Raw genomic sequence first — 25636 nt, forward strand, 5'->3', positions numbered from 1 at the left:
GGGGCGAGCATGCTCTACACCCCCACAGCTGTGGGCCAGTGCGCTTTGTGTTGACGTGCGGTGACTCCTGGCTTACAGTGTTCACGTGCAGGGTAGAATCGTGATTGAACCGTTGTGACTTCTCCAGCACACTCACCTCCTGCTTCCATGATGAGGAATTGCATGTGAACTCGTTCAAGTTCCAGAAATGCGTACTGCCTGTATTTTAAGGCTTTTGCTGGATACTGTTATTTTGCCTTTCAGCAAAAGCTCCGTGCCCGGCTCCAGTATGAAACAATTCTCCTGAGGCTGGGGTTGTCACTCTGTCCTTTGATAGGAGAAAATGGTATTTCCTTATTTTGATTTGTGCTTCTTTGATTACCAGTGAGAATTAAAGTACTTAGGTTTAGAGACTTGCACTTCTTCCTTGAGTGGCTTAGCTCCTGTCTTTCTCCAGTTTTTCTGTTAGATTCTCTTAGAACACTTGACAAAAAAGCAAGGTGGTTAGCCCTCTGTCAAGGTAAGCTCCAGAGAGGTTAAGAGCTGGGGGGACTCCATTGATCCATCACCCACTGTGCTCCTACCGCCAGGCATGCCGCCTGGATATGGTACCCCCTTCTGGGCCCCAGTTACTTCTCCTGTAACTTGGGGTTGGTCCCGAGTTAGTTCCTCCCTTGGCAATTGAGTATTAAATGAGCTGCTGCTTGTTGGGCGCTGAACACCGAGCCTGGCACAGAGAACTTGAGAAGTAAAGACCGACCAAGAGGAAGAGACAGAATACCTGGTGATTATTGGCTTTGTCTTGTGTGTTTCACTTATTGTTTCCTAGTTTGTTGATTGCCTTTGCATTTGTTCCCAGCAGATTTGGTCCGGGAGAAATTGTCAATTCTTTGGTAGTCTGGCCTCTGGCACTTTGCCTTTATGGAACCGTCTGCCACTGCTTCAGACTCACCGTGTGCTTTTTTTCTTTTAAATGTTTTGTTTTCTTCTCACTGTAAAAGTACATGCATGTTCATTTTGGAAATTCTGGAAAAGTATAAAGCTTAAAACGATAAAGCACTCCCCTGTGGAACTTTAACAGATAGAAATGCTTCTGGTTCCACATCAGCTTTGTGAATCATAGTCTTTGGGAGGGAGGAATGGGGAATTTGTGTTTCAAGAGGTTTTACTGGGGATTAGTTAGGGAGCACTGCTTTATATTTTCTTTTGACAAAGGCCTTTACCACCTTTGCATTACAAAATACTCATCTTAATCACCTGGGACCTTGACGGTTTTAAATTTTATATTAAAATTAAAATCTTCAGTGTTTTCTACTGATTTCTCTGATGTCTTTTTTCTCCAACGTAGAATGTTTTCTGGTTATAAAAATGGTAGACGCGGGGCGCATAAGTGACTCAGTCAGTTGAGCATCCAACTCTTGATTTCAGCCTAGAACACCATCTCACATTTCATGAGTTCGAGCCCTGCATCGGGCTTTGTGTGACATCTTGGAGCCTGCATGGGATTCTCTCTCTCCCTCTGTCTTTGTCCTGTGTGCATGTACACGCTGTCTCTCCCTCTCCCTCTCTCTCTCTCTTTCTCAAAATAAATAAATAAACCTAAAAAAAAAAAAAAACCCAAAAAAACCAGTGGGAAATTGTTTTTAACTAAAAAAAAAAAAAAAAAAAAGGTAGACACTTGTAAAACATTCAAACCATACATAATTATAAACATGATCCCACCCCTGTGAAGGGATGACCACCAGATAATCATAAGAAAGTTTTTAAGTTATTTTTTGTTGCTGTTGTTTATTTACTTACTTTTTAGAGAGAATGAGAACGAGAGAAAGCGCAAGTGGGGGAGGGGCAGAGAGAGAGAGAGAATCCCAAGCCGGCTCTGCAGGGGTAGAGGAGATACGGAGCTCAAACTCACAATCCGTGAGATCATGACCTGAGCTGAAATCAAGAGTTGGACACTTAACCAACTTGAGCCACCCAGGTGCCCCTGTAACAAGGTTTTTTTAAAGAACAGGTACAAACATAAAAAGTTAATAAGGAAAAACAATGATTTTATGGTTTTATTTTAGAACTTCCTTTTTTTAGTTTAGTATGTTTAATATAGACAGCTTTTCATGAGAGCATAAAGGTCTCCATTTTTATTATTATCCTCATGTAACAATCCTTTCACTACGTCTCACAATCTTTGCGGGGGTTGGGGTCAAGGATTTGGACGGAGTTTGGCTGGGCCTTTCTTCCCATGGATTTGACTGGGTTCGCTTAAGGTCTGCCTTATTTTTCATGGCTGCATATTATTTCAATAGGTCTATAGTCATAATTTAACTAGTCTACCTACAGGATTTAGAAGTGTTCCCACTTTCAATAATTTAATCAAGATATGAGGCCTCTCTTTGCACAGACATGTGCATGTGCTAGCCCAGTTTCTTACCTCCCTGATAGTAAGTTACAAGAAGTAAAACTATTGGTTCAAAACACTGCAGCTTTCCTTTCGGATGCTGACTGCTTTCCAGAGTTCGCCCTCAGTTGCATTATCGCCACAGCACCTGAGATTTTTTTTTTTCCTGTATATCCTAATCAATACCAGTTATATTTTTATTTTGGTCAGATTGGTAGGTGAAAAATGCCTTTTTATCTTAATTTCATTTTTTTTTTTTTGATGGTGAGAGAGTGCTTTTCTAAAAACCATTTTATTGAGATATAACTCACACCATACAGTTCCTGCCTTGAAAGTGTGTAATTCAGTGGTGTTTAGTGCATTCTGTAACCATCACCACAATTAATTTTAGAACAGTTCTGTCATCCTGAAGAGAAACCCCGTACCATTTGCACTCACTCCTCATTTTCCGTGACCACCCCCCCCCCCCCCGGCCAGAAGCAACCAGTAATGTATTTTCTGCCCCCGTAGAGTTACCTATTCTAGATATTTCAAAGAAATGGTATTATACAGTGTGTGCTGTTTTGTGACTGGCTGTTTTCACAGAGCATGATGTTTTCAGAGTTCATACTGTAGCACGTGTCAGTACCTTTTCATGGCTGAATAATACTCCATTTTGGATATTTCGCGTTTTGTTTTTTCATTCATCAGTTAATGAGCATTTGAGTTGTTTCTGGTTTTTTTGGCTGTTAGGAATAAAGCTGCTACACACATTCGTGTGCACATTTTTGTGTGGTCGTATTTCTCGCTTCTCTTGGGTAGATACTTGGGGGGGGGGCGGGGATTGCTGGGTCTCATGGTGACCCTAGGTTAACTTTCCGACGAGCTGCCAGACTGTTCTCCACAGTGGTTCCACTGTGCAGTTTTCCACAGGCTCACCAACACGTGTTCTGTCTCTTTCTGTCTGTCTATCTGTCTGTCATCATTGATTGTAGCCATCCTGCTGGGGTTGTGAAGTTGTATTTCCTTGTGGTTCTGATTTCTGTTTCCCTGGTGGCTAATGGCGCTGATGACTGATGATGTTGAGCATCTATTCATGTGTTTATTGATCATTTGTATATCTTCTTTGGAGAAGCAGTCAGGTCCTATGCCCATCTTTAAATTAGATTATTTGTCTTTTTATCATGGAGTTGTGAACGTTCTTGGTGTGTTTTAGATGCAAGTCCCCACCACATCTATGATTTTCTCCCATTCTTTGGGCTGTCCTTTGACTTTCTCATGGGTGGCCTTTGAAGCAGAACCGTTTTTAATTTTAATGACATTCAGTTTATCTTTGTTGTTGGCTATTGTTCGTGTTTTTGGTGGCATATCTAAGAACTCACTGCCTAATCCAAGGTCATGAAAATCTCTTACAATTTCGCTAAGAGTTTTGTGGTTTCAGTGCTCACTGTTAGGACTTCGGTTCATTTTGAGTTAATATTTGAGTATGACGTGAGGAAGGCCTACCTTGGCACTTCTGCGTGTGAGTGTCCAGGCCTGCCCTCTTCACACTAGTGGTTGGGCAGACTCTTGACTCTGTCCAGGGGTCCTGGCACTGAGGCACAGGACATGTTTTACGTTTGCTGTTTACTCGTGTGTCCTCGGTTAAGGTGCCAGTACATTTTTCCCCCAAACTTTTTAGCGGAGTAGTTATCTTTTTAAATTGTTTCCTCCGCAGAGCTCTTTCTAGGATAACAAATGCCACAACCTTTCTGGACAACAGTTTGACAACATGTCATCAGTTTTGGCAGTGGTCCTGTCTTTTGACTATTTCTGCTTCTAAAAAAAACTATTTTTTTCTCCTCAGTTTTTTCACTTAAACTTTATTGTTTGTGTTCACTTTTTCTTCCCATCATTCTAAAAATATTCTTTATTTTTTTCTAGTACTTTTATCACCTTTAATCTGTGTTCACTGTAATCCACCTGGAGCTGATTTTTATATGTAGGTTGGTGCAGGGGTCACAGATTGCTGCCATCGCTGTCCAGTTTGAGACAACACCTGATGATCTGTCTGCTCATTTCATGTGTACACGTGTCTTTTGTAGCTCTGTACCTCTGGTGTCTGGCAAGATGGGTTCTCCCTGTATTTTTACTGTTTTTCAGAATTTTCTTGGCTGTTACAGAAGCAAAAGTACATAAAACGTATTCGCTTCTTGTGAGCGAACTTACAACATGGCAGTGATTTTTGTTTAAAGGGAGGTTCTCGCCTGAGCACTTTCCTTCACTTCCCGGCCCGCCTGGGCGGGGAGCACCGAGCAGAGAAGTCGTCGGTAGCCCCTGACGGGCGTTTCTGACAGATTTCGGGAAACTTGCAGTTTGTGTAGCTCCTTCGTCCTCTCAGACGTCGGTCTGCGAATGGAGGTGCTGAAGTGTGTCCTGCGTTTGCACACGCCTCGCTCCCTGGACTAGCCCTGCGCAGGTGTGCAAAGTCCTCGGGACGGCCAGCACAGGCACCCGAGATGGGTCTTCTGTTCCATTTTGTCCAGGACCCTGTCTGCAATGTGTAGAGCTCGTTAGGCATCTGCTGACACACGTGCGCCTTGTACTTTGCATCCATGCTCTTTCGACGTGGTGGGCTTTCAAAGTAAGGTCAGTATAGTTCAAAACATGCTGAAGAACATCCCAAATGAGACACAGTGCGTTAATTTTTAGTAACCTTAAAAAGCAGTATATTTATTTATTTATTTGTTTGTAGTGTTTAGTTTTGAGAGAAAGAGACAGAGCACAAACAGGGGAGGGTCAGAGAGAGAGAGGGACACACAGAATCCGAAGCAGGCTCCAGGCTCCAAACTGTCAGCGCAAAACCCGACACAGTGCTCGAACTCACAAACCGCGAGATCATGACCTGAGCCGAAGTCGGATGCTTAACTGACTGAGCCCCCCAGGCGCCCCAAAAGCAGTCTGTTTATAATTTAAATGTAAGGTTAGGAGTTTTACCTGACTTTTATACGATTTATATCTTTGTATGTAGCATTTCTGTATTTTATATTTTTATTTTTTTCTAAAGATGTTGAGCATCACATGTCACTACATCTCAGTTCTTTTTTCTTTCTTTCTTTTTTTTTTTTTTAAAGTTGGTTTATTTATTTGGAGAGAGGGTGAGAGGGAAAATTCCAAGCAGGCTCTGCACCATCAGTGCAAAGCTTGATGTAGGGGTCATTCTCAGAAAGCATGAGATATGACCCGAGCTGAAGTCAAGAGTCAGGCTCTCCACCTACTGAGCCGTACAGGCGCCCCGCATGTTAGGAAATAGCAGGACAACTGACGTGGTCTCTTCATCAAGTCAGCATCATGAAAAAATAAAAGGGGGAGGGAGGCAGTAGATGAAGAACCTTAACAACCACCACCAAATATGGGGCATGGGCCTTAATCGGGTCCTGATCTGTGCAAACCAACTCTAAAAGGTGTTTTGGGGACAACTGGAGAAATTTGCACATGGACTAAGTATTAACGGGTATTAAAGCATCGTTCCTTTTGTTAGGTGTATAATGGTATCCTTACTGGTCTACTTCACTGTATATTTGAAATTTTGGTAATAAATGCACGAGAGAGGCCTAAACAAGGGTCCTCTTGCATTTGTCCACTCCTGTTGATTTCTGGTTGGGCTTTCTCTCTGGGGGAGTAAGCTGATCGAGGAGGAGAGTTTTCACATCAGTACTGAATGTTGCTGGGGGCATAGTCAGAGGCTATTTATCAAAGCTGTATTTAAGTTGCAAGAAAAGGGTGAGGGTACGGTTTATGTTGAGCAGTGGGAGATTGGATAAATGTATAGCCGTATGCTCATTACAAATCATGCTGTCATATCGTATGAAACAACGATATGGGACAGAGCCTGGAGTAGACACCAAGTCGTGTGTGTGTTTGTGTGTGGGTGGGGGAGGGGACAAGACTATCGATTATGGTTCGTACATATGCGTATACATGGATGAAAAGACTGGAAGAAGAAAAACCTATCCACTGTTAAGTAGTGGACTCCTGGATATTGGGATTTCAAGTGTTAATTATTTCCTTCATAACTCTGTTGCTGTTCACATTTTCTGCAGCATGTATATAATACTTTTATAACCAGCAAAAAAATAAACATAAGGAAGAGAAGTTCTTTTCTCTTACAAGTTAAATGCTTCTCCAGTCAGGATGCTCAACCTCTCAGTTGGGACTTTGCTTTTTCTTTAGACCGTAGTTAGGCTTCCAGGAGTTGTGCTTCTGAGGCTTTTCTATGTACTTATTTTCTGAGTTCTTATAAAACCCAAACAGAAAACCCTGTAAGTTTTTAAAAATGAGCTTTGGCTCATTAAAAAATATTTGTATAGTTTTTTTCTCCTAATTGCAAGTAGCTTTTTTTAATGTTTATGTATTTATTTTGAGAGAGAGAGAGAGTGCAAGTGGGCGAGGGGCAGAGAGAGAGGGAGAGAGAGAATCCAAGCCGACTCTCTGCTGTCAGTGCAGAGCCCGCTGTGGGGCTGATCCCTTGAACTGTGAGATCCTGACCTGAGCTGAAATCAAGAGTCAGACACTTAACTGACTGAGTCACCCAGTCGCCCCAACAGATAGATAGTTTTGACTCTTAATTTGAAAAGTGCGAGAGGTGGTGTGGTTTAGGGAAGGCAGGGGGTGTTGGGAGACGGAGCTGGGAGCCCTTACGGGTCCCTGCACGAGAGAAGGTGAGCAGCCCCTGTACTCTGGACTCTGTTGTTGCATATTAGGAGTGTCCCATTCCTCTCGCTTCGTGAGTGTCATGCAGTTTGTCTGAAGGGCATTGGCCATCTGCAAAGAGTAAAAAGGCTCCTTGGGCCCCCTTTTCCCTTTGCTTTGCAGTCAAGAGGAGTGGTCGCCCTGGCTTGTTAGTTTGCAAGGATGAAAGCAATTAAACTCTGTTTCTGTACATTCACAGATCATCAGACACTTTTTGAAACAATTGTCAGAAAAATTGTCCATTGAAATTTTAATAGAAGGCAAAGCATTTCACGAGCATTACCACTTGTACCACAGGGTCATGTTAAGTGTCCTATTATTCTCTGAGGAGAGGTAACGAGTGAGGGCGTCCTTCTGGTCACAAGATAATGAAATCCACACTGGCTCCGGTGCTTCTGGTGTATTGGATATTTGCATTGGGCTGTGATTGGTCAGGCCTTGACAGTCCCCTTAATTAGGTTGAACCATTTGAAATTGCCAGCCTTGGGCCACTGGGCCTATGAAAACGGCAGTTTCCTATGGTTCGAGCTAAGCCAGTCCACAGCTTCTCCTGCACTTGAGTAGGTCGTAGAATAAGCTGGGCTTTAGGTTACTGCAGTTAAAGAACAGGTGTCGTTTTCTTGCTCCGAGGTGCTCGCACATGAGTGAACTTTAGTTTTATTTGTATTTTTTCAAATGTTATTTACTTTTTTTTTTTTTAATTTTTTTTTTTCAACGTTTATTTATTTTTGGGACAGAGAGAGACAGAGCATGAACAGGGGAGGGGCAGAGAGAGAGGGAGACACAGAATCGGAAGCAGGCTCCAGGCTCTGAGCCATCAGCCCAGAGCCCGACGCGGGGCTCAAACTCCCGGACCGCGAGATCGTGACCTGGCTGAAGTCGGACGCTTAACCGACTGCGCCACCCAGGCGCCCCTGTTATTTACTTTTTTAAGAGAGAAAAAGAACACACGGGTGCAAGCAGGGAGGAGCAGAAAAAAAGAGAACGGATCCCAAGCAGGCTCTGTGCTGTCAGCACAGAGCCAGATAAAGGGCTCTCTCTCCCCGGAATCATGAGATCGTGACCAGAGCTGAAATCAAGAGTCAGCTGCTTAACCAACTGAGCCCCCCTGGTGCCCCATGAGTGAACTGTAATCAGCCCTCTGAGTTGGTTTGGCTTATTTCGGTGCTCCTGGACCTTCCTTAAAATTGCTGATGAGTTGAAGAAAACCACGCCAGCCCCCTTCTCTCTGTGGCCAGTGTGGTCCATCAGCTTTAACATGAGTTTGAAAAACAGTGAACATGAGTTAGGCCTCTGGAAGCTTATTAAAGTATCTTTATTGATTTGTTTTATTTTAGTCTCAGATGCAAACTTCAGTGGGAATTGTACCCACACAAGCGATCACAGCAGGCCCCACTGCAGATCCTGAAAAGCGCAAACTGATACAGCAGCAGCTGGTTCTACTGCTTCATGCTCACAAGTGTCAGAGACGAGAACAAGCGAACGGAGAAGTTCGGGCCTGCTCTCTCCCGCATTGCCGAACCATGAAGAATGTTTTGAATCACATGACACACTGTCAGGCTGGGAAAGCCTGTCAAGGTAAGTGCTGTTTTCTGAAATCCTGGTGGCATGGCTTAGGATGAAATTTGTCTGTAGTGTCCTTCAGTAGCTCTCTCGTGAATAAGGTTCCTAGAACCTACGTCCCCACGTACCAGCCCGTCACGTGCCGCTGGGACGCTTACCTGCTTGGGACGACGGCGGTTTGGTTTCCTAAGATTCTGTGCGCTTTTACTGGGCCAGGCTGCGCCCTGCCTCTGTTCTCTTTCTTCTTCCTCTGTCACGGAAGACATTGGTCACTTCTTGAGCCCTGTCTTCATCATACGTGTCTAGCTCCGGTTTTCTTCGGGCGGCGCGGCACAGGCACGCACGCACACCTTCCCTGAACCTCGAGCATCGGTCTTGCAGCTGTTTCATGTGTTCTGGCCGCGGGGCCCCCGCCTCGCTCCTCTGCCCTTTCGTCTTGAGGCCGATCAGGATACCAGCCGAGTCGTCCTAGGTGACGATCCGTGACATGGGAAACCGTGTGCACTGTATCATCCCTGCCCCCTCCTGCCTTCTCCTCGAGAAGGGGGTGATTCAGGCGCGTCCTGTGCTCCCTTCCCCCTCTTCTATGGCGGACGCCTTGAGTCTGCAGAGGAAAGTGTTTCTTACTAACAACTGTGCTTTCTTTCGTCTTTATCCTCCTCTCTATCTTCTTACTTGTGCTCCTAAACCTTAGGGAGAATCTCTCCCTGACCTCCCTCTCTCCCTTGGTGACATATGTGAGCCCCCAGCATAACCCTGATCCTGATGGAGAAGTAGGGGCGGGTCATGCTGGGCCTTTAGAAAGAAATCACAGTGCCTTAGTACAGAGTGAAAATCAAGACTGAGAGTAACCACTAGGTTCTGTCACTCACTCAAGTACTTAGAGAAGTGACCGGCGTCCACTTTAGAATCTCCACAGACTTCTCATGTGCTTCTCTGTATGTATTTCTTGAACTGCAGTATTTATTTAGATGGTTTCATCCTTCAACATAACGTAGAAATTTTATTTTCAATAGTGACACGACGTAATTATTATTTGTCCTACCTTTCATTCCAACCGTTCGGTATTTCAGGTCGGATAGTTTTTGTTTTGTGGGCTGAATCTTACTCACCATCATTCATGGCATTGCTTCTATGGGAAACTTTTGTTCAGAATTCTCAACAGTTGACTTACAAACTTTTGGAAAACATCCTGTTTGTAAGTTGAGGACTGCCTGTACTGTGTTATGGTTACACATGTTACCATTTTCTTATGGAATCTGGCATTATAATTTAGGTGTAATTGAAAGTGTGACGATCTGGATAGAAAAATAACATCTCGTTGTTTTTCTGGTCATAGTTGCCCATTGTGCATCTTCACGACAAATCATCTCTCATTGGAAGAACTGCACACGACATGACTGTCCTGTTTGCCTCCCTTTGAAAAATGCCAGTGACAAGCGAAACCAACAAAGTAAGTGAGCATTGGGGATAGAGAAGCTCGGAGGTGAGAACAGCTCTTTCTAAAGAGAGTGCGGGAGAGGAGGCAGGAAGCAGGGCAGAAATCACTAGCGCCAAGGGTAGTGGCGAGCAGAGCTATGGACGTGGAGCGGCACAGTGACGCCAGGGGGAAGCTGAGCTTAGCGAGAGACGGACCCGCGGTGTGCACGGTGCGCACGGCCATTTTGGAATTCCGTCCCGGCCCCCCGCACACGCGCACTAGCACCGCACTAGAGTCGGCAGCAGCGGAGCAGTGCCAGGAGGAGGGGCGCTGTGATCACAGAGAGGACCTGACCAGCCTTCCCATGCCTTGACAGACACTCAGTTTCTGAGCGTTTGAAGGTCGCGTCACTGTAGTGGCAGTGACTTCAGGGGGCGGGGAGAGAGAGGGGACGCTTACTTTGGAATTGGAAACGCCTTGTCCTGAAGTGAGTCTAGAGAGAGCTGTGTACTAGATGAGCCAGGTAGGCAGGGTCAGGGAGGCACCCTCGAGGTTTTCCCTCCTCCGCGCAGAGGCAGTGCCCAGACCTGTTTGTGTAACTAACAGCTTATTCGACACCGATTGAGTCTCTGCCCCAGGACTGGCCGCATCCTGACCATCCCCATCGTTCTGTCGTCTCTCGAGCCTTCTGTGTAGTCCTTAGCCGGTCGGCCTAGCGGTCGGCCTAGCGCCGGTCCCTGCTCAGGAGGCCTGAGTGTGGCCCCCAGGCCCCTGCCGTCCGTGGGCACCAGAGCGGCGAGAGGATGAGCATCTCTTGTCCACTTTAAGCCCTTCCCTGTCATTTCAGAGGTAACCTTGTGGTCTTTGGGTGTGTCCCTCAGTTTGGACAGCTAGGACGTGCCCTCCAGTGTCAGGTCGCCCCTCGGGCCGGGGCTGCTCCAGGGACCCGCGGCACCGCCCAGTCTCGCACATCTTCCTCCATCTCGTCTGCGCCATCTTGTTTGCGCGTTCGTCGCTCTCGTTCTTCTTGATCGTCTTCCTCGACGCCCCGCTGCTGCCTGGGCAGCCTGTGCTGCCGTGTCTCTGGTCGTTTCCTTGGGGCATAGGGCGCGCTGGCCAGCGCTTCGTCCCTAAGGGTGCCGTGGGTGCCACACGGGGAGGCCCCCGCGTCCCCCTCCCGCCCACCCCAGAGGGCGGCCCCGGCGTGGGACGGGCTTCGCCTGTGGGCCCGTCCTCTTCCCTCCCTGCGCAAGGACTCGTGCTTAGTTCCCTTTAAAAGGCACTTTTCTGAATCAGTTAAATTTGTCTTTGATTGACCACAGTGGGAATTCACACCCAGTTTTCAGGGATCTCTCCTACGTGAAGCGAAGTTCCAGCAATCTGGGGCTTTCAGAACTGTGTACTTGGGACAGGAGTTCTACTGGAATAGGCCGCTTTTTCCTCAAAGTCAGTGTAAAACTGTTTTTTTTTTTAACTAGTATATAGTGGTGGTTACACTTTCTGGTGTTTTAGGACACGTTTCAGTAATAGGGTTTTTAAGTGCCGAAGTAATTATTCCACGAATAAGTGAGGACTTCATCCTGAACTTCTGATTTGGGGGTGTGGCTTTTCTGGGACCTTTTATTTTTAGTATGTGTTGCCATGACAATGTTGAACTTTTGTGATTTCTCTTTTTAAGAAACGCTTGTGTGGTTTTTTTTTTTCTTTTTAAAGAAATGCATGTGGGTTCTTTTTTCAACATCCTTGTAACTGCCTGAATGTTGTGACAATTGATTCAGCGCGTGCTCTGAAGTGGTCAACCACAGCGTTTCTACCAGTCATAACGTGAGGTGTCACCTCGGTGATTTTATAGCATAAAGTCACCGGGAGTATTTACATCAACTTTATGCAAGGTTCTGGTGATTTTTTTTTGGTAAAAGAAATGAAAGCACTCATTTAAGAAAGTTTGAAGTACTTCACTTCAGGTTTCAGCCCTGAGTGTGTTCTTTGGGCTCTCTCTAGCCCTGTGGTTTTCTGAGGGCGGAAGAGTTGATGTGGCGAGTGAGAGATTGTCAGCAGTGTGTTTTCTACAAATGTTTGTTGTTTCTCCTGTCCTAAAGCAAATTGTGCTCGTGGCGCGTGCACATCGGCGTCGGGCAGTAGAGAGGAAATGTGGATCCAGCCCTCCGACAGCTCAAAGTCAGGGTCCAGAGTGGAATATATCCGCTAAAATGACATGACAGTCGCACCCAGGAAGGAGCGAGGTCAGGCGGGGTCAGTGGTCCCGGCAGTCCTGGAGGGGAGGGTCAGCATGTGTGGAAGGCGGGGCTTCGTGGAGCCCAGTGTCCGCAGAATAGCGGTGGAAGGACAGTCTGGACGGCACACGTGGCATCAGCACAGCCAGCGTGGACTCCCGAGTTTCCCGTGCAGGCCAGGTGATTCGGGGAGAGAGGGGTGTTTGTGGCGAGAGGTCAGGGCCCCCGGGTGCTGCCTGAGACCCAGGCGCATCTGCCACAGCCACGCTTTTGGGCAGGTTGCTCCCATACGCTCGCGCAGCCTGCTGCCCGCTTCTTCCATCGACGTCCCTGTTGGCAGGATCTGCCGGCATCCTCTGTGGAGCCGTCCCAGACCATTGGTTGCCTTTTTGGCCTCTGTCGAGATTTTGTTTTGATTTTTCTTTGAGTTGTTTTCTAGACGTTGTGTCATCACCGATCTTGAGCTGTTATCCCTCCCTTATAGAGGTAATCAGATTTTATGGAATAACTAGGAGTTTTCCAGGTGTATATCTAATGTCAGTCCTGGCATCTGACTTACAACGAATTCCAGTGCACAGGTTGCACGGAGGACTGGGGCTGTGTGGACACACGACCGAATTCCCTGTTTAAACTCCTGGCGCCTCATCCTTGCGGTTCCTGCTCCCCACGCGGTACAGTCCTCCGACCCGGCTGCACAGGCACTGCGGGCCGGCCAGTTAGAACTGCAGGAACTCGGGCCATCCCACACCTCCTGTATTAAAATCTGCATTTTAACAAATTGCTAGATGATTAGTATTTGCATTAACAGCCGAGATGTGCTGCCCTGCATGCCTTGAAGGGCTGGGTGTCTATCTGTCCTGGAGCTCTTGAGAGGTTTCGAGTCTTTCCCTGGGGAAATCATGGGGTTCCCCACTCAGAATCCCACGGGCACTGTCAGAAGAGATGGGACAGGACCAGCCTCAGAGCCAAACCAGACTGGCTCACTGCCCACAGCTGCCTTAGACACGGGCCGAGCCGCAGTGTGAGGACTGAGAGTGTCTAAGTCCGTAGTCCTCTGGCCTGTTCCTTGAATACCTCCACTGGCTTGGCACTCACTACTTGGTCTGGCTGTTTGTTCCCATTTGAAGCACTTCTGATCATGAGAAGCCTTCCTTCCTGGTATCGAGTCCAGATCTGCCTCTTTAAAACTTTTCCTCATGGAGCAGCCTGCTCGGTGCTCAGTAAGTGGTGGTTGAACAGGCCCTTGTTCCACCTGAGGGCTCTTTCAAGATTTTCCAATACCTCTTTTGACAGACGGCGGTTGGGCTGGAGAGCGGAGGGGGGACGGTGGGACCGGAGTGGCTGTAGGGGCAGAGCAGTGGGCTTGCTCGCCCCTGATTGAAGTACCCAGCCGCCTGGTGATGTATTTCATCAGAGCAATTTTTACCTTGCTCTTTTGAACACAGTGTGCCCCTTCTCAGTCATTTGGCTTCCGAAGGAAACGTGTTGCAGAGGCTTTTGTGTTGTTGCCGGGTGGTGGCCGTGCCAGAGGTCTGGCCCTGGGGCTCTGGTGTTGTGTTGTCCCGCCCTGTACCAGGCATGGGAGGATGCCGGAGGGGCGCCTGGCAGGCTCAGTCTGTAGAACATGTGACTCTTGAGGTTGTGAGTTCGAGCCTCATGTTGGGTGTAGAGATTTCTTTAAAAAAAAAAAAAAGCATGAGAGGAAGGCCGTTCCGGTACACACGACACCTGGAAGGCACCGTGGCCTAGGAACCGCTCTGCGGAGACGTCTGCAGGTCTGAGTAAATTCCAGCACGACGTTTTCCGTAGAAATCTAAGCAGTAGCTGCTTTACGTGCTTTGTGGTGTATTTCCCACCACGCCGACAAAGCTTTGGAGTTTGATTTGTGTCGGTTTTCCGTGGATTTTCAGATTGAGTTGAGTTTTGCTGAGAATGACCGGGGACTTGAATGTCCGCCGCATGCCCTATGTGGGACCGGTCATTGGAACGGTCTTCTGTTCCCTCTGGGGGAGGACCTACTTAAGAAGTGGCAGGCGGGTCCTCAAAAGAGCCCACTGTAGAATGTGGCCGTTTATTTCCTAGGTCGTGGGCGCCCAGGTTAGCTGGGGCAGTGGAGGTGAGGGGGGGTTTGAAGACGTGCTGCCGGCAGGAGAGCCACACTCAGGTGCCGAGACACCGTGCGAAGTGGCGGATCGCGCGTGAAATACAGCATTGGGCTCCGAGAAAGGAAGGAAGATGGACAAATGGGGAAAAGAGCACGAGGTTGGGACATTTAAAGAGGTAGCCGTCAGTAATGTGTGACGGGGATCAACGTGGAAGGCCTCGTTCTCCCTCGTGCCGATAAACGAGGCGTCGCTGCTTTTGGCGCTCCTGACTTTGGCTCAGTCCCAAGGCCCGCGGCACTGCCAGGGCCCTCGGACGGCCGTCGCTCCGCCACCCTGCCGCCGTGCCCCCAACTCCGGACTCCGCTAGGGCCTTTCCGGGGCTTTGTGCTGGGCTTTGTGAGCACACTGCCTCCGGGGAGTGGACGGGCTCGGGGAAGACGCGTGTGGTTTCTCCGCTCCAGGGTCCAGAGCTGCCGTTTCCCGTTCCTTAGCGGATTATTAGGTTAATCTGTTCTCTCTTTGTGAGTGCAGACTTGGTGCTCGCGTCCTGGAGCCTAGCAGGGCGCCCCACACAGTCCACACGCACCCTCTGTGCAGTGAGCGAGTGCCCACAAAGAAGCAGAGACCCGGGAGGCGTTGTGCAAGTTCCGGGAAGCCTTGCTGCCGCCCGACAGATGAGGAGAACTTCTGGCAGGGGGTAGTGCCTTGAGCTCACAGAATGGGTTTTGTGGTCACTTTTACCTGGTGACACCTCTTTCAGCCAGTCACGACTCCTCTAGTAAATGTGTGCATTCCGTTACCCTGAGGTATTTGTGTCCCACTGTAACAGCATTTGGACTCAAATTGGACCATGCTTACATGTCGGAGACCTTTTTTTTTTTTTTTTTTTTTAATTTATGCTTTCTTTGCCATGCCTCTGGATTGTTAGGATTGTCAGCTACCAGATGCTTACTTGTCTTCTGACAGATACTGTATTTTTGTTTAATAAGAAAATACAATAGTGTTTACACGTAGAAAATAAATGCTATTAACAAACACAAAATACAGTGACCATGTCAGCAGCTTCCGTGGGAGGTTCTGGCTTCCCCATAAATGGCCTTTGCCTAGCGAGTGGCATTCACCCTAAGGTTGGGGGGAGGAGGCATTTGGGGGGAAGGGATGCATTTGGGGCCTGATGGATGAGAGTGGAAAAGAGAAGGAAGAAGTCGCTGGTTTTTCACCCTGAAACGGAGGCCACGTGGATAGCATCTTTCTTTTAGTTCCTCTCCGCAGTTCATCCCTGTGTGCAGCAAATGCAGTCTGGGTCTGTTCTTTACCCCTGGGTGAGAGAACAGTTCATCTTCCTCCCAGGATTACTTTCCTTGTAACATCAGAGGTCTTTGATTTGGCGTGGTCAGTTTTAGGAATATGGTGGGCACGTGTTGAACGTTTGGGGGAGTATTAACTATTAGAGAAAATACTTCTGGAGAAATCATACATGACTTGGGCTGCACGCCTGTCATAAAGTGTACCTTGGGAATCGCTTCTCACTTATAATAACGAGGTGCTTGGTGTGCGTGATTTTGTCTAATGAGTGTTAATGAGTTTGAGATCTGAATGTCTTTATTAGAAAAGTTAATAGTATGGAATATGTAATTACCAAGATCTTTTTTTCTTACACGTTTAGGGTTAATTAAAATACTCTGATAAGTAATGTGAGTTGTTTATGTTACACTGTGTTACACTGTTACACAGTGTTATGTTACACTGTGCTTATGTTACACATCGGTTGCACTGATGGTTGAATGTGAGAATATTATTGTTACACGCAATGGTCTCAATATGAAAGGAGACCTTTGTGGTATTGCTTAATGTATCAAAGATCATATGTTATAGTATCAGTTATAAGCTACTGTGTATAACGTGACCAAAGTTGGGAGGAGTTGGAAAGAAGGGAAATCTTAAGAATAAGAATAGATAGTAGCGCGTAAAACTTCTGCCTTATGGCAAGTGCCCACCAAATGTGGAGATTGGGGTGGACGGACAGAGGGATGAATTGAACTCCAAGGGGCCAAGGAGATGCAAATTTGGGGTCCTCTCTGTTAACTCTGAAGTCCTTGGGAATGGGGTTCTCTGTGTGGCCACAGATTTTTCTTCGGCCTTTTGGGATCGGCCCGATACATGGAGTACCCAGAGGGGATGCCCTGCCGTCACTAGGCCAGGTGGTGGAAGCTGAGGCTGTGCCGTCCTCAGTGGTGCTGAGGTGACACCTGGGGAAATGCAAATCCACCAAGCCTCGTTCCACCCGTTCTTTTTGGCTACGTCAGTCAGCTGATACAGTTTTTTCTTCAGCATCTTTAGATAGCCAGACCGCTCAGTAGGGGGCCTTCCTGCATGGGAAGCCGTAGGAAAGACGTGTGGGTTAATGCCACTGTGCCCATAGGTTGTGAGGAATTGCGATTTTGTCATGAGATAGATTTTGTCATAGAGTTATTAAAATGAGTAACAAAACTGACCAACTGGGTATCACTCTGCTCCTTGTTTCATCCTCTGTACCCGTGCAGGTGAGCAGTGCAGGACCCCAGGGAGAGTGGCAGCCACAGAGGCCCCCCTTAGGTCATGTCCGTGGTGGCAGACGAGCTGCCCACACCGCCCCCAATCAGAACACTGTCTCTTGTCGACAACGCGTTTGCTACTCCCCCTGGCACAGACTTCTGAGCGTCTAGATTTCATATGTGATTGTCCTTAAGGGAGCTCTGATTCTGTGGGCTGTTGCCTTCTGACATAGAAAGAAGCTTGGCTTTTCTGGGTCTTGTTGCTCCCCAACTGCTGCTGTGCAGAATACACGACTAGACGAGGGTCCCTTTGTCTGCACAGCTCCTTCCTCGGTAGCCGTGATCTGTTGCCTCGGGACGCGGGTGGATAGTCTCTCGATACAATTGTACTTGCTTCTCGGTCGTTTTTCAGTCACGTGTGGCCTTCTCCGTTTTACTTACCTTTCTTGTTTGTGTGTCTGTTTGTTCTTCTAGCCATCCTGGGGTCTCCAGCTAGTGGGATTCAGAACACGATCGGTTCTGTCGGCACAGGCCAGCAGAACGCCGCTTCGCTGAGTAACCCGAATCCCATAGACCCCAGCTCCATGCAGCGCGCGTATGCTGCCCTTGGTCTCCCCTACCTGAACCAGCCCCAGACGCAGCTGCAGCCTCAGGTTCCCGGCCAGCAACCAGCACAGCCTCAAAGTCACCAGCAGATGAGGACTCTCAACCCCCTGGGTAGGTAAAGGGACTCTCGAGAGCTCGTTCGTCCGGCTGTTTTCAGTTACTGTTTTTACTTTAAATTCAAAACAATATACATATAAATTATGATGATGATATCTTTTAAATCCTTGAAATAGAAAACTTCCGGGGAAAGGCTGAAGTATGAGTGCAAGGAAGATGTGACAGGCTTGTGAGAAGAAAAGCATTTGCACAGGAGCCGACATTTGATGGCCGTGCCGCTCCTGTCGGGACGGTTTTCACGAAGGGCATTCAGTGGCTCACAATGCCGAGTCCCACCTGTTAGAGTGCCCTCCTGAGGGGGAGCCTGTACCTGGTCTGCCGGCTCCCCCCACCCACAGTGCGAGGTGACCGGCCCAGACGTGGGCAGGTTGGCAGGAGTGTCCCCCAGCACCTCCCGTCCCGGCCTCTCTCCCCGTAATGGTGTTTCCTGGTGTCATGTCAGCTCATTGGCCGGGGTATCTCCACAGTTTTTGCCATGTTTGCATACTGTTTTCTTAGCATTTCTCTGTAAATTGACACATTGCTCTTAAAGTCAGGCTTAAGCCAAGCAGTTAGGTCCGTCAGGTCAAGATGGTTGTGTTAGTTTTATTGTTTTCCTAATAGAGTAAGTCTTTTAACCTTAAGAATGACGATTAAAAACAACTCATTTATTGCTTTTGGCGGGGGGCGGGGGGCGGGGGGCGGGGGTGGGGGGGACCCAACTGCCCTAATGCACACTAACTTCTCCCGGCCAGGAGACTGGGTTGGAGCCCTCAGACCTGAGTGCTAAAGTGACTCCACTCCTACTTGAGGATATAATTTGGGACAAGACCTGTAACCTCTGTCAACTTTTTCTTACTTTAATGGGAACCCTGTACACAAGTGTTTTCACGTGCACATTACTTCTTTGATTTTATTTTCTGATAGAAGAAAAGTTGACCCAAATCTGTGTGACACAGGTCAGTTTAGTTGTTCAGGGCATGGTGTTAATGAAGCCGGCGTAAAAGTCTGAGGCTCGGAGGGGATCGCTTATAATTTGCGTCACAGCCCTAGAGCACACCTAGGGCGCCCGCCGGCCTCCACGCACGCCTCATCTGGGTTACTTAAAATGCAGTGAGGAGGAGACTGCCGCGGAACTGGTTCAAGTTGATGGCTGTTACCGGAGAAACAGCTTCCAGAGTTCCTGCCGTAGTGGTTATTGTCATAACTCAGGAGAATGACTTACATGGTGATTTGACCTGTTACCGGAACTGTGAGGGGTGGATTATAATTTACGACTTGGTGGATTTCTTTCTGTCTTTAAAGGAAATAACCCAATGAACATTCCAGCAGGAGGAATAACAACAGATCAGCAGCCGCCAAACTTGATTTCAGAATCAGCTCTTCCAACTTCCCTCGGGGCCACAAAGTAAGACCCCCGTTTCAGTCGGCTCCTCTCTGAGCGACGGTCGCACACGCAAGTGGGTTGGGAATCACAAAATTGGGGTTCTTTCTAAATGGGTGATGGTGAAGATAGCTTAAATGGCAGGGGGCAGGGGGTTGCTAAATGTCACATGTGGTTGAAAAACCTCATGTAAATGAGGCACATGTGTGTCACTTGGCTAGGTGGACTGAGTGTCTTGTTTTTCCCCAGCCCACTGATGAACGACGGCTCAGGCTCTGCAAACCTTGGGACCCTCAGCACTATACCCACAGCGGCACCTCCTTCCAGCACCGGCGTGCGGAAAAGCTGGCACGAACATGTCACTCAGGACCTGCGGAGCCACCTAGTGCATAAACTGTATGTGCCCGCCTCACCCGTGTTCACATATGACGGGAACATGTCATGGCTGACAGCAGTGCGACAGCTGTGCAGTTTCACTGATGTCCGATTTAACTCCTGAGCGGTCCCCTGGGCCCCAGGTGACAGACAGTGCCCTAGCAGCTGAAGAGGGTCGCATGCTTATTTAGGGAGCCACAGCCACTGCCGGCAGGCCACAGAATTGCAGTCCCTGCAGCAGGGCCTGTGCTGTGACCCACGTCGCAGAGGTCGGGACTCCCAGTGTGGCCAGACCTTCTGTCCTCTGAGCTCTGGCATGCAACGGGGAGCTGGGATTAGTTCAGAAGCTTTGCCTTGTTTTAGGGCTCAAGATTATAATCATGGAGGCCCCGGAGAATCGGGGGAGTTTGAGCCTGGTGAATACAGAGGACACGATAGTGCCACCATACATTGTGGTAACAGAGAGGAAGTCAGCAGTTCACTTTCTCAGGCTAGTTAAGTTAAATCAGAGGTGAAGTGGGTCAGTCTGATCCCCTTGGAGTGGTTTTGTTTGCCTTTCTCTTTTTAGTGAAAATTGTTTGTGAGAAACAGTTGTATAAAATAACAAGGTACTGATGGTATACCGAAAGTCTGTTGACGGAGTGTGTTGTCTTTCCAGGGTCCAAGCCATCTTCCCAACCCCTGACCCGGCAGCCCTGAAGGATCGCCGCATGGAGAACCTGGTGGCCTATGCTAAGAAAGTGGAGGGGGACATGTATGAGTCCGCCAACAGCAGGGTAGGGTGCCATACGTGTTCCAGCCGCACAGCACCTACAGTAGATAGAACTGCATCTGTCCGGCTCATTGTCTGGAAATAGGGGAATCTGCTAGTCAGGTAGACTCATCACCTCGGGGATGCTGACCAGAGAGACATCCCAGACAGGACCTGAAACCCCTGTACCGCTCTCTTGTTTGACTACAGATGTCACCGCTACAGTGGTGACCGGGGCATGGAGAGTTGTGTTTTATCCTTGGATGTGCTCCACAGTGGGTACTCTTTATAACGCTCATACTGTGTCACTGCCGGTGTCGAATATCCAAGAAGTGATTCGACTGTGGAGTGAAATGTGACGTGCGTTCAGTTAGGACCCCCTGCCTGATAAGTCCTGTCATGTCACGAGGTGTTCACCATGAAGTTGGGCCTTAGGTGTATCGGTTAGAAGTGCTGGATACTGGGGGCTCCTGGCTGGCTCAGCTGGTAGGGCACATGACCCTTGATCTCGGGGTTGTGAGTTGGAGCCCCCCGCCCCCCCCCCCCCCCCCCCGTCAGGACTAGAGCTTACTCGGGACTACAAAACGGACCAGAAGCGCGGAATGCTTACCTTTGCCCGTGTCCCTAATGTAAAAGTTCATTAGGTTGTTAGAACATCTAACACAGATCATTGGGGTTTTTATAGCTTTCACTGCCTAACATTGAATGTTATCACTGCTCTTCAGGATGAATACTATCACTTACTGGCAGAAAAAATTTACAAGATACAAAAAGAACTAGAAGAAAAGCGGAGGTCACGTTTACACAAACAAGGCATCCTGGGTAACCAGCCGGCCCTACCAGCCCCCGGGGCACAGCCCCCTGGGATTCCGCAGGCACAACCTGTGAGGCCTCCAAGTAAGGACTTTTCTTTCTGCCAGCCCTTAGTCTGCTGGCTTGTTCTTCCCTTTGTGTTTGGGGTATATTTCCCAGCATGTAGAATTATGTTCTCAGGGAGCCCGTGCTTTGGAAACAGTGGTAGTGGCCGTGGCCTTCCGCCTTGGCCTGTGTTTGGACATTGAGTCTCTCGTGGAGGGACCCTTTTAAGGGTGTGTGCTGGCCTCAGAATGCACAGTGCTTTTAGACCCGTTGACTGGTTTTCCCTTTAAGTTTGAAGTTCTGAAGATAAAATTCTTTATTCCCAAATGAGGGATTATTTTAAATGACTGATTTTTTTCTGCCATTCTAGATGGACCCATGCCCCTGCCAGTGAATCGCGTGCAGGTTTCTCAAGGTATCGAACTATTGTTGTGAATCCTATTTTGGCTTAACGTTGAATAGTCACAGAGTTCATTCGCTTTTCCTCTTCCCCTCTGTATTTCTTTATAGCTCCTTGTTATTCCCTCTGTTCCTTTTGCTGATGACCAGAATTCAGTTCCACAGGCAGTATGAGTATCTGTGGTGTTTGGAAGCTAGAAGACCATAAGAAAGTTCTCCAGGGAGATAGGAAGTGGGATTAGGCTTTTTTTTTTTTTTTTTAATGGACAGGAGGGTCTATTTCTCTTAGGAAGAGTCACCTCAAGAAGCATTGCAGGTGGGGGAAGGAAACATTTGTGAATGTTGCAGAGGAGAGCGTGGAGCCGGCCGGGGGCGGGAGGGTGGTGCGGGCAGAAGAGCGTGTGTCTGTGCTCCTCGAGAGGCTGGGGCGCCGCAGCCAGTCTGGACTGGACTTGAGGGTCTGTGGGGTTTGTGGCGGAGGCGGTCGTTGGAGTTCATGGAGAGGGGCATTTCACAGCTTTTACAGCTCTTGTCCAGTTGGGACTGGAACAGTAGGATATTTTTCCAGGTTTTGAGAAGAGGTGGCGACTTCCAGGGGATTCCACAGCAAGGCCTTGCAGCTTTGTGCCAGAGTAGTCTGAGACAGGAGAAGAGGTCATTGTAAAAGTTGCTGGCAACCTCGGGGCGCCCGGCTAGCTCCGTCGGAGGAACATGAGACTCTAGATCTTGGGATCATGAGTGTGAGCCCCACGTTGGGTGTAGAGATGACTAAAAAATAATAATCATAAACTTGAAAGAGTTGTGGCCATCTTCGTGCATACTGGAGACACCCAGGAGATACACTGATGATCCGGAGAAACTTGAGGGACTTGTTTTGATGGACCAGTTAGGAGTGAAGGAAACTGGGAAGCCAGGGAAATGGAGCGAGGGAGTGTAGCCGAGTGCTGCGTCGGACGTGACGTGGAAGGTTTGGCTGGTTTGGGATCTGATGGGGGCTGTTGAGCAGGATATGGAAGGAGAAGTTTTACAGCACAGCACTCACACCTTCCTTACCAGCACCTGTGTCTGTGTGAAGAGGGAGCCCTTCATGGTTCCGTTTCTCAGTACTGCCTTTTTCTCTTTGTTCATAAAATCCTCAAGGAGAGAGGGAAGCTTACAGCCTTCCTGGAAAGCCCCCCTGGGCCCGTGCTGGCACGTGGTTTTTAGGGTGACGTTTCTAGGTGTCCTCGAAGGTAATGCTGAGCGAGGCACATGTTCTCTGAGACGTTGTCCTGGCCACACCAGTATTAAGGCAGCATCTCAAGGATTCTGCTTGAGCCCCAGTGTCAGCCCTAAGACTTGCTTGAACCAGCCTTTATGTAGAGCTCAGAGCTTCCAGAGTATTGTGAGAAACAAGGAAGAATGAGACTCTGTGGCCCGGAGATACTTAGTGGCCAGTGAGGTGTCTTTCATTGTGTGACACTCCTGTGGCTGTGAACACCCCTGGGAAGGTGAAGTAGCCACGGAAGTGAGAGCTCCCCAGTCTGTAGAGAGGAGGCGGGGAATGAGAATTGCTGGCCCTTGGGCACTTTCTAAACACTTAGCACACTTGCAGAATTAAAACCGTGTTTCGAGTCTTCTCCCAGATTCTAACAGTAAGGGTAAACCCAGCTGAAGAGCCAGGAGGCCTGGGATGATGAGGATGGCCTTCCTGCAGGAGAGGAGACGGGGGCCACTGTTCCAGAAGGTGTTAGGGAGATTGGCTCCGATGGGTGCCCGGACCCTGGCTCACACGTCCCCTATGGATGTAGGTGTACCTTCCTGGCACCGCCTCATTCACGGGTGCTTTACCTGACTTTCTCCCTTTGTCTCCTTGTGCTACCCTCCCCACCCTCCCCAAACCGCTCTCACCACCACCACCACCACCACCACCACTGCACTGGTGCCGTTTTTCCGGATTTGAAAAGTGGTCCAGCACCATCTTTTCTGATTCGCTGCGTGATTTTTCTTTCTGTTGTGTGTATTGCATACATGTTCCACTCTGTTTCGCTTAGCGTTTGGCAAGTTTGTAGCTCTCATTTTCCTGTGGGTACTTTTTCTAATGAACCGTTGTGGGTACGTTTACAGGGATGAATTCATTTACCCCAATGTCCTTGGGGAACGTACAGCTGCCGCAGGCTCCCATGGGACCGCGTGCAGCGTCCCCCATGAACCACTCTGTCCCGATGAACAGCATGGGCTCCGTTCCAGGGGTAAGTGCTTCTGTTGGCCTCAGCTGTGCCGAGGAGGCCTTGCTCGGGTAAGGAAAGTTCTCTGCACAGTGAAGTTGTAGGTCAAGAATCCCCTGGTGCTTACTCCTTTGGTTTTGGCTGTGGTTTATTTATTTCACATCTCTCTGCCTCTTTTTGGTCTTCATTACTACAGCGAGCATTATTTGACCGTTATTTATTTTTGTTGGGATGATGAATTAATAGGGACTTGAGACTTTGCGAGAAGACATGTCTGAGATTGGAGCTTGCAGCCTCCCACAGTTGCAGAGAGGTGCTTGACAGCATCTGTGGTCTCCTAGAGCTTACTCTCCTGAGGCTGCCTTCTTAATGCTTCAGAGAAGTCGTAAAAGGCATATTTTGAACTTTAAATTATGGCATGCTATTGATTTCCCTTCAGAGATAAATTTGCAGCTGGCTCCTCAGAGACCTTGCGCGTGAGAAGGCAGGGGGAGGGGAGATTCGCAGAGTTCTGTCTCTTCTAGTTTATCTTGCAGACTCTGGCCCTCGTCCTCTGAACTCTGGACGATGCTTGTCTTTTAGATGGCCATTTCTCCTTCCCGAATGCCCCAGCCTCCGAACATGATGGGCGCTCACAGCAACAACATCATGGCCCAGGCGCCTGCGCAGAGCCAGTTCCTGCCTCAGAACCAGTTCCAGTCCTCCGGCGGGGCGATGAGTGTGAGCAGTGTGGGCCTGGGCCAGCCGGCGGCCCAGACGGGCGTGCCGCAGGTACCGTGCCTGGTGATGGAGCCCCAGCCTCCTCCTGACCTGAGCTAAAGTTCCACAGCACACGTTTGGATGTGACTCGCCTCTCTCGTTTCCCCCCACCTCCCGTTCTGTTGCGTCATCTTTACTTTCTTTAGAATTACTCTCAGCATCTCTGGGTGAGCTTCCCACAAAAGCGGAATGGGTTGTCGTCTTTTGGTTCCTGGTCTTTGTGTTCTGGTTTGGGGTTGGGTTTTTGTTTTTTTAGCGTTTATTCGTTTTTGAGAGAGAGAGAGAGAGAGAGAGAGAGTCAGAGTGCAGGCTGGGATTGGCAGACAGAGAGAGGGAGACACAGGATCTGAAGCAGGCTCCAGGCTCTGAGCTGTCGGCAGAGAGCCCAGTGTGGGGCTCAAACTCACAGACCGTGAGATCGTGACCTGAGCCAAAGTCGGATGCTTAACTGACCGAGCCACCCAGGCCCTCTTTAATGGTGTGTTTTAAATTCAAATGTGGTCCTGAGAGACCTTGAGTGTTAAAGGGTGAGGAAAGGCCCTGTGACTCCACTCCTGACCATTGGGTTGAAATACCCTGTTGTCTGTCTCTCTGACCATCCCAGGTGAATCAGGCTAACTAGATCCATTGAGCCCTTCTTGTTGAATGTGTTTGTAAGTACCCTGTTGAAGGCTGAAGAGAACTATTTCCCATTCATTAGTCACTTTTTCCCCTTTGTGACCATTGTTACCTGTTGGGCCTCAGATTGCTGCCGTGTGCCGATACACCTGTATTTAAAACAGGCCACATCTTCCCCCGGAAGATAATATTCATGTTTTAATTTTTTACATAAAGTAACATTGAAAAGAGGTCATTGGCTACACTAGATTTACTCACTAAATATTTGTTAATTAATTCTTAACGTCTGTAGTACGTCCTTGCTCTAGAACAGCAAACTTGTCCTGTAAATAGTTTTCACTCTGTGGGCCATAAGGGTCTTTGTTTTAACGACTCAGCTCCACTGTAGTGGAAAAGCAGCCATAGGCATATTCATTCACACATAAATGAAATGAGGGAGTGTGGCTGTGTTTCAATAAGACTTTATTAGAGGAACAGGCAACTAGCTGGATTTGGCCACGGTTGCTGGTTTGCAGACCCCTGCCCGAGAGCAGTGATTTGGGATCTGGTTTTTAAAAGTCCGCAAATAATTATGTGAAGCGTGTCCCCAGTTGCAAATCACTGTACTGAAACATTTCAGTGTTTCAGTAACCCAGCTTTTTTGCAA

At 48.4% G+C, this 25636-nt stretch overlaps 1 protein-coding gene across 5 annotated transcripts in view; it reads left to right on the forward strand.

Annotated features, from left to right (window-relative positions):
- The window catches only part of CREBBP (CREB binding lysine acetyltransferase), a 126337-nt gene that overhangs the window by 65254 nt on the left and 35447 nt on the right, over positions 1-25636 (forward strand). For all 5 annotated transcript variants that reach the window (XM_040459185.1, XM_040459182.1, XM_040459184.1 and 2 more), the window contains 10 exons: positions 8419-8659; positions 9984-10097; positions 17412-17654; positions 18945-19047; positions 19273-19419; positions 20057-20174; positions 20875-21046; positions 21378-21422; positions 23513-23637; positions 24196-24384. In XM_040459185.1, coding sequence (XP_040315119.1) covers positions 8419-8659; positions 9984-10097; positions 17412-17654; positions 18945-19047; positions 19273-19419; positions 20057-20174; positions 20875-21046; positions 21378-21422; positions 23513-23637; positions 24196-24384 — 1497 coding nt within the window. The remainder of the gene's footprint in view (positions 1-8418; positions 8660-9983; positions 10098-17411; positions 17655-18944; positions 19048-19272; positions 19420-20056; positions 20175-20874; positions 21047-21377; positions 21423-23512; positions 23638-24195; positions 24385-25636) is intronic.

Source organism: Herpailurus yagouaroundi, unplaced genomic scaffold (assembly GCF_014898765.1).
Source record: "Herpailurus yagouaroundi ecotype Mexico unplaced genomic scaffold, PumYag 222, whole genome shotgun sequence".
Taxonomy (NCBI): Eukaryota; Metazoa; Chordata; class Mammalia; order Carnivora; family Felidae; genus Herpailurus; species Herpailurus yagouaroundi.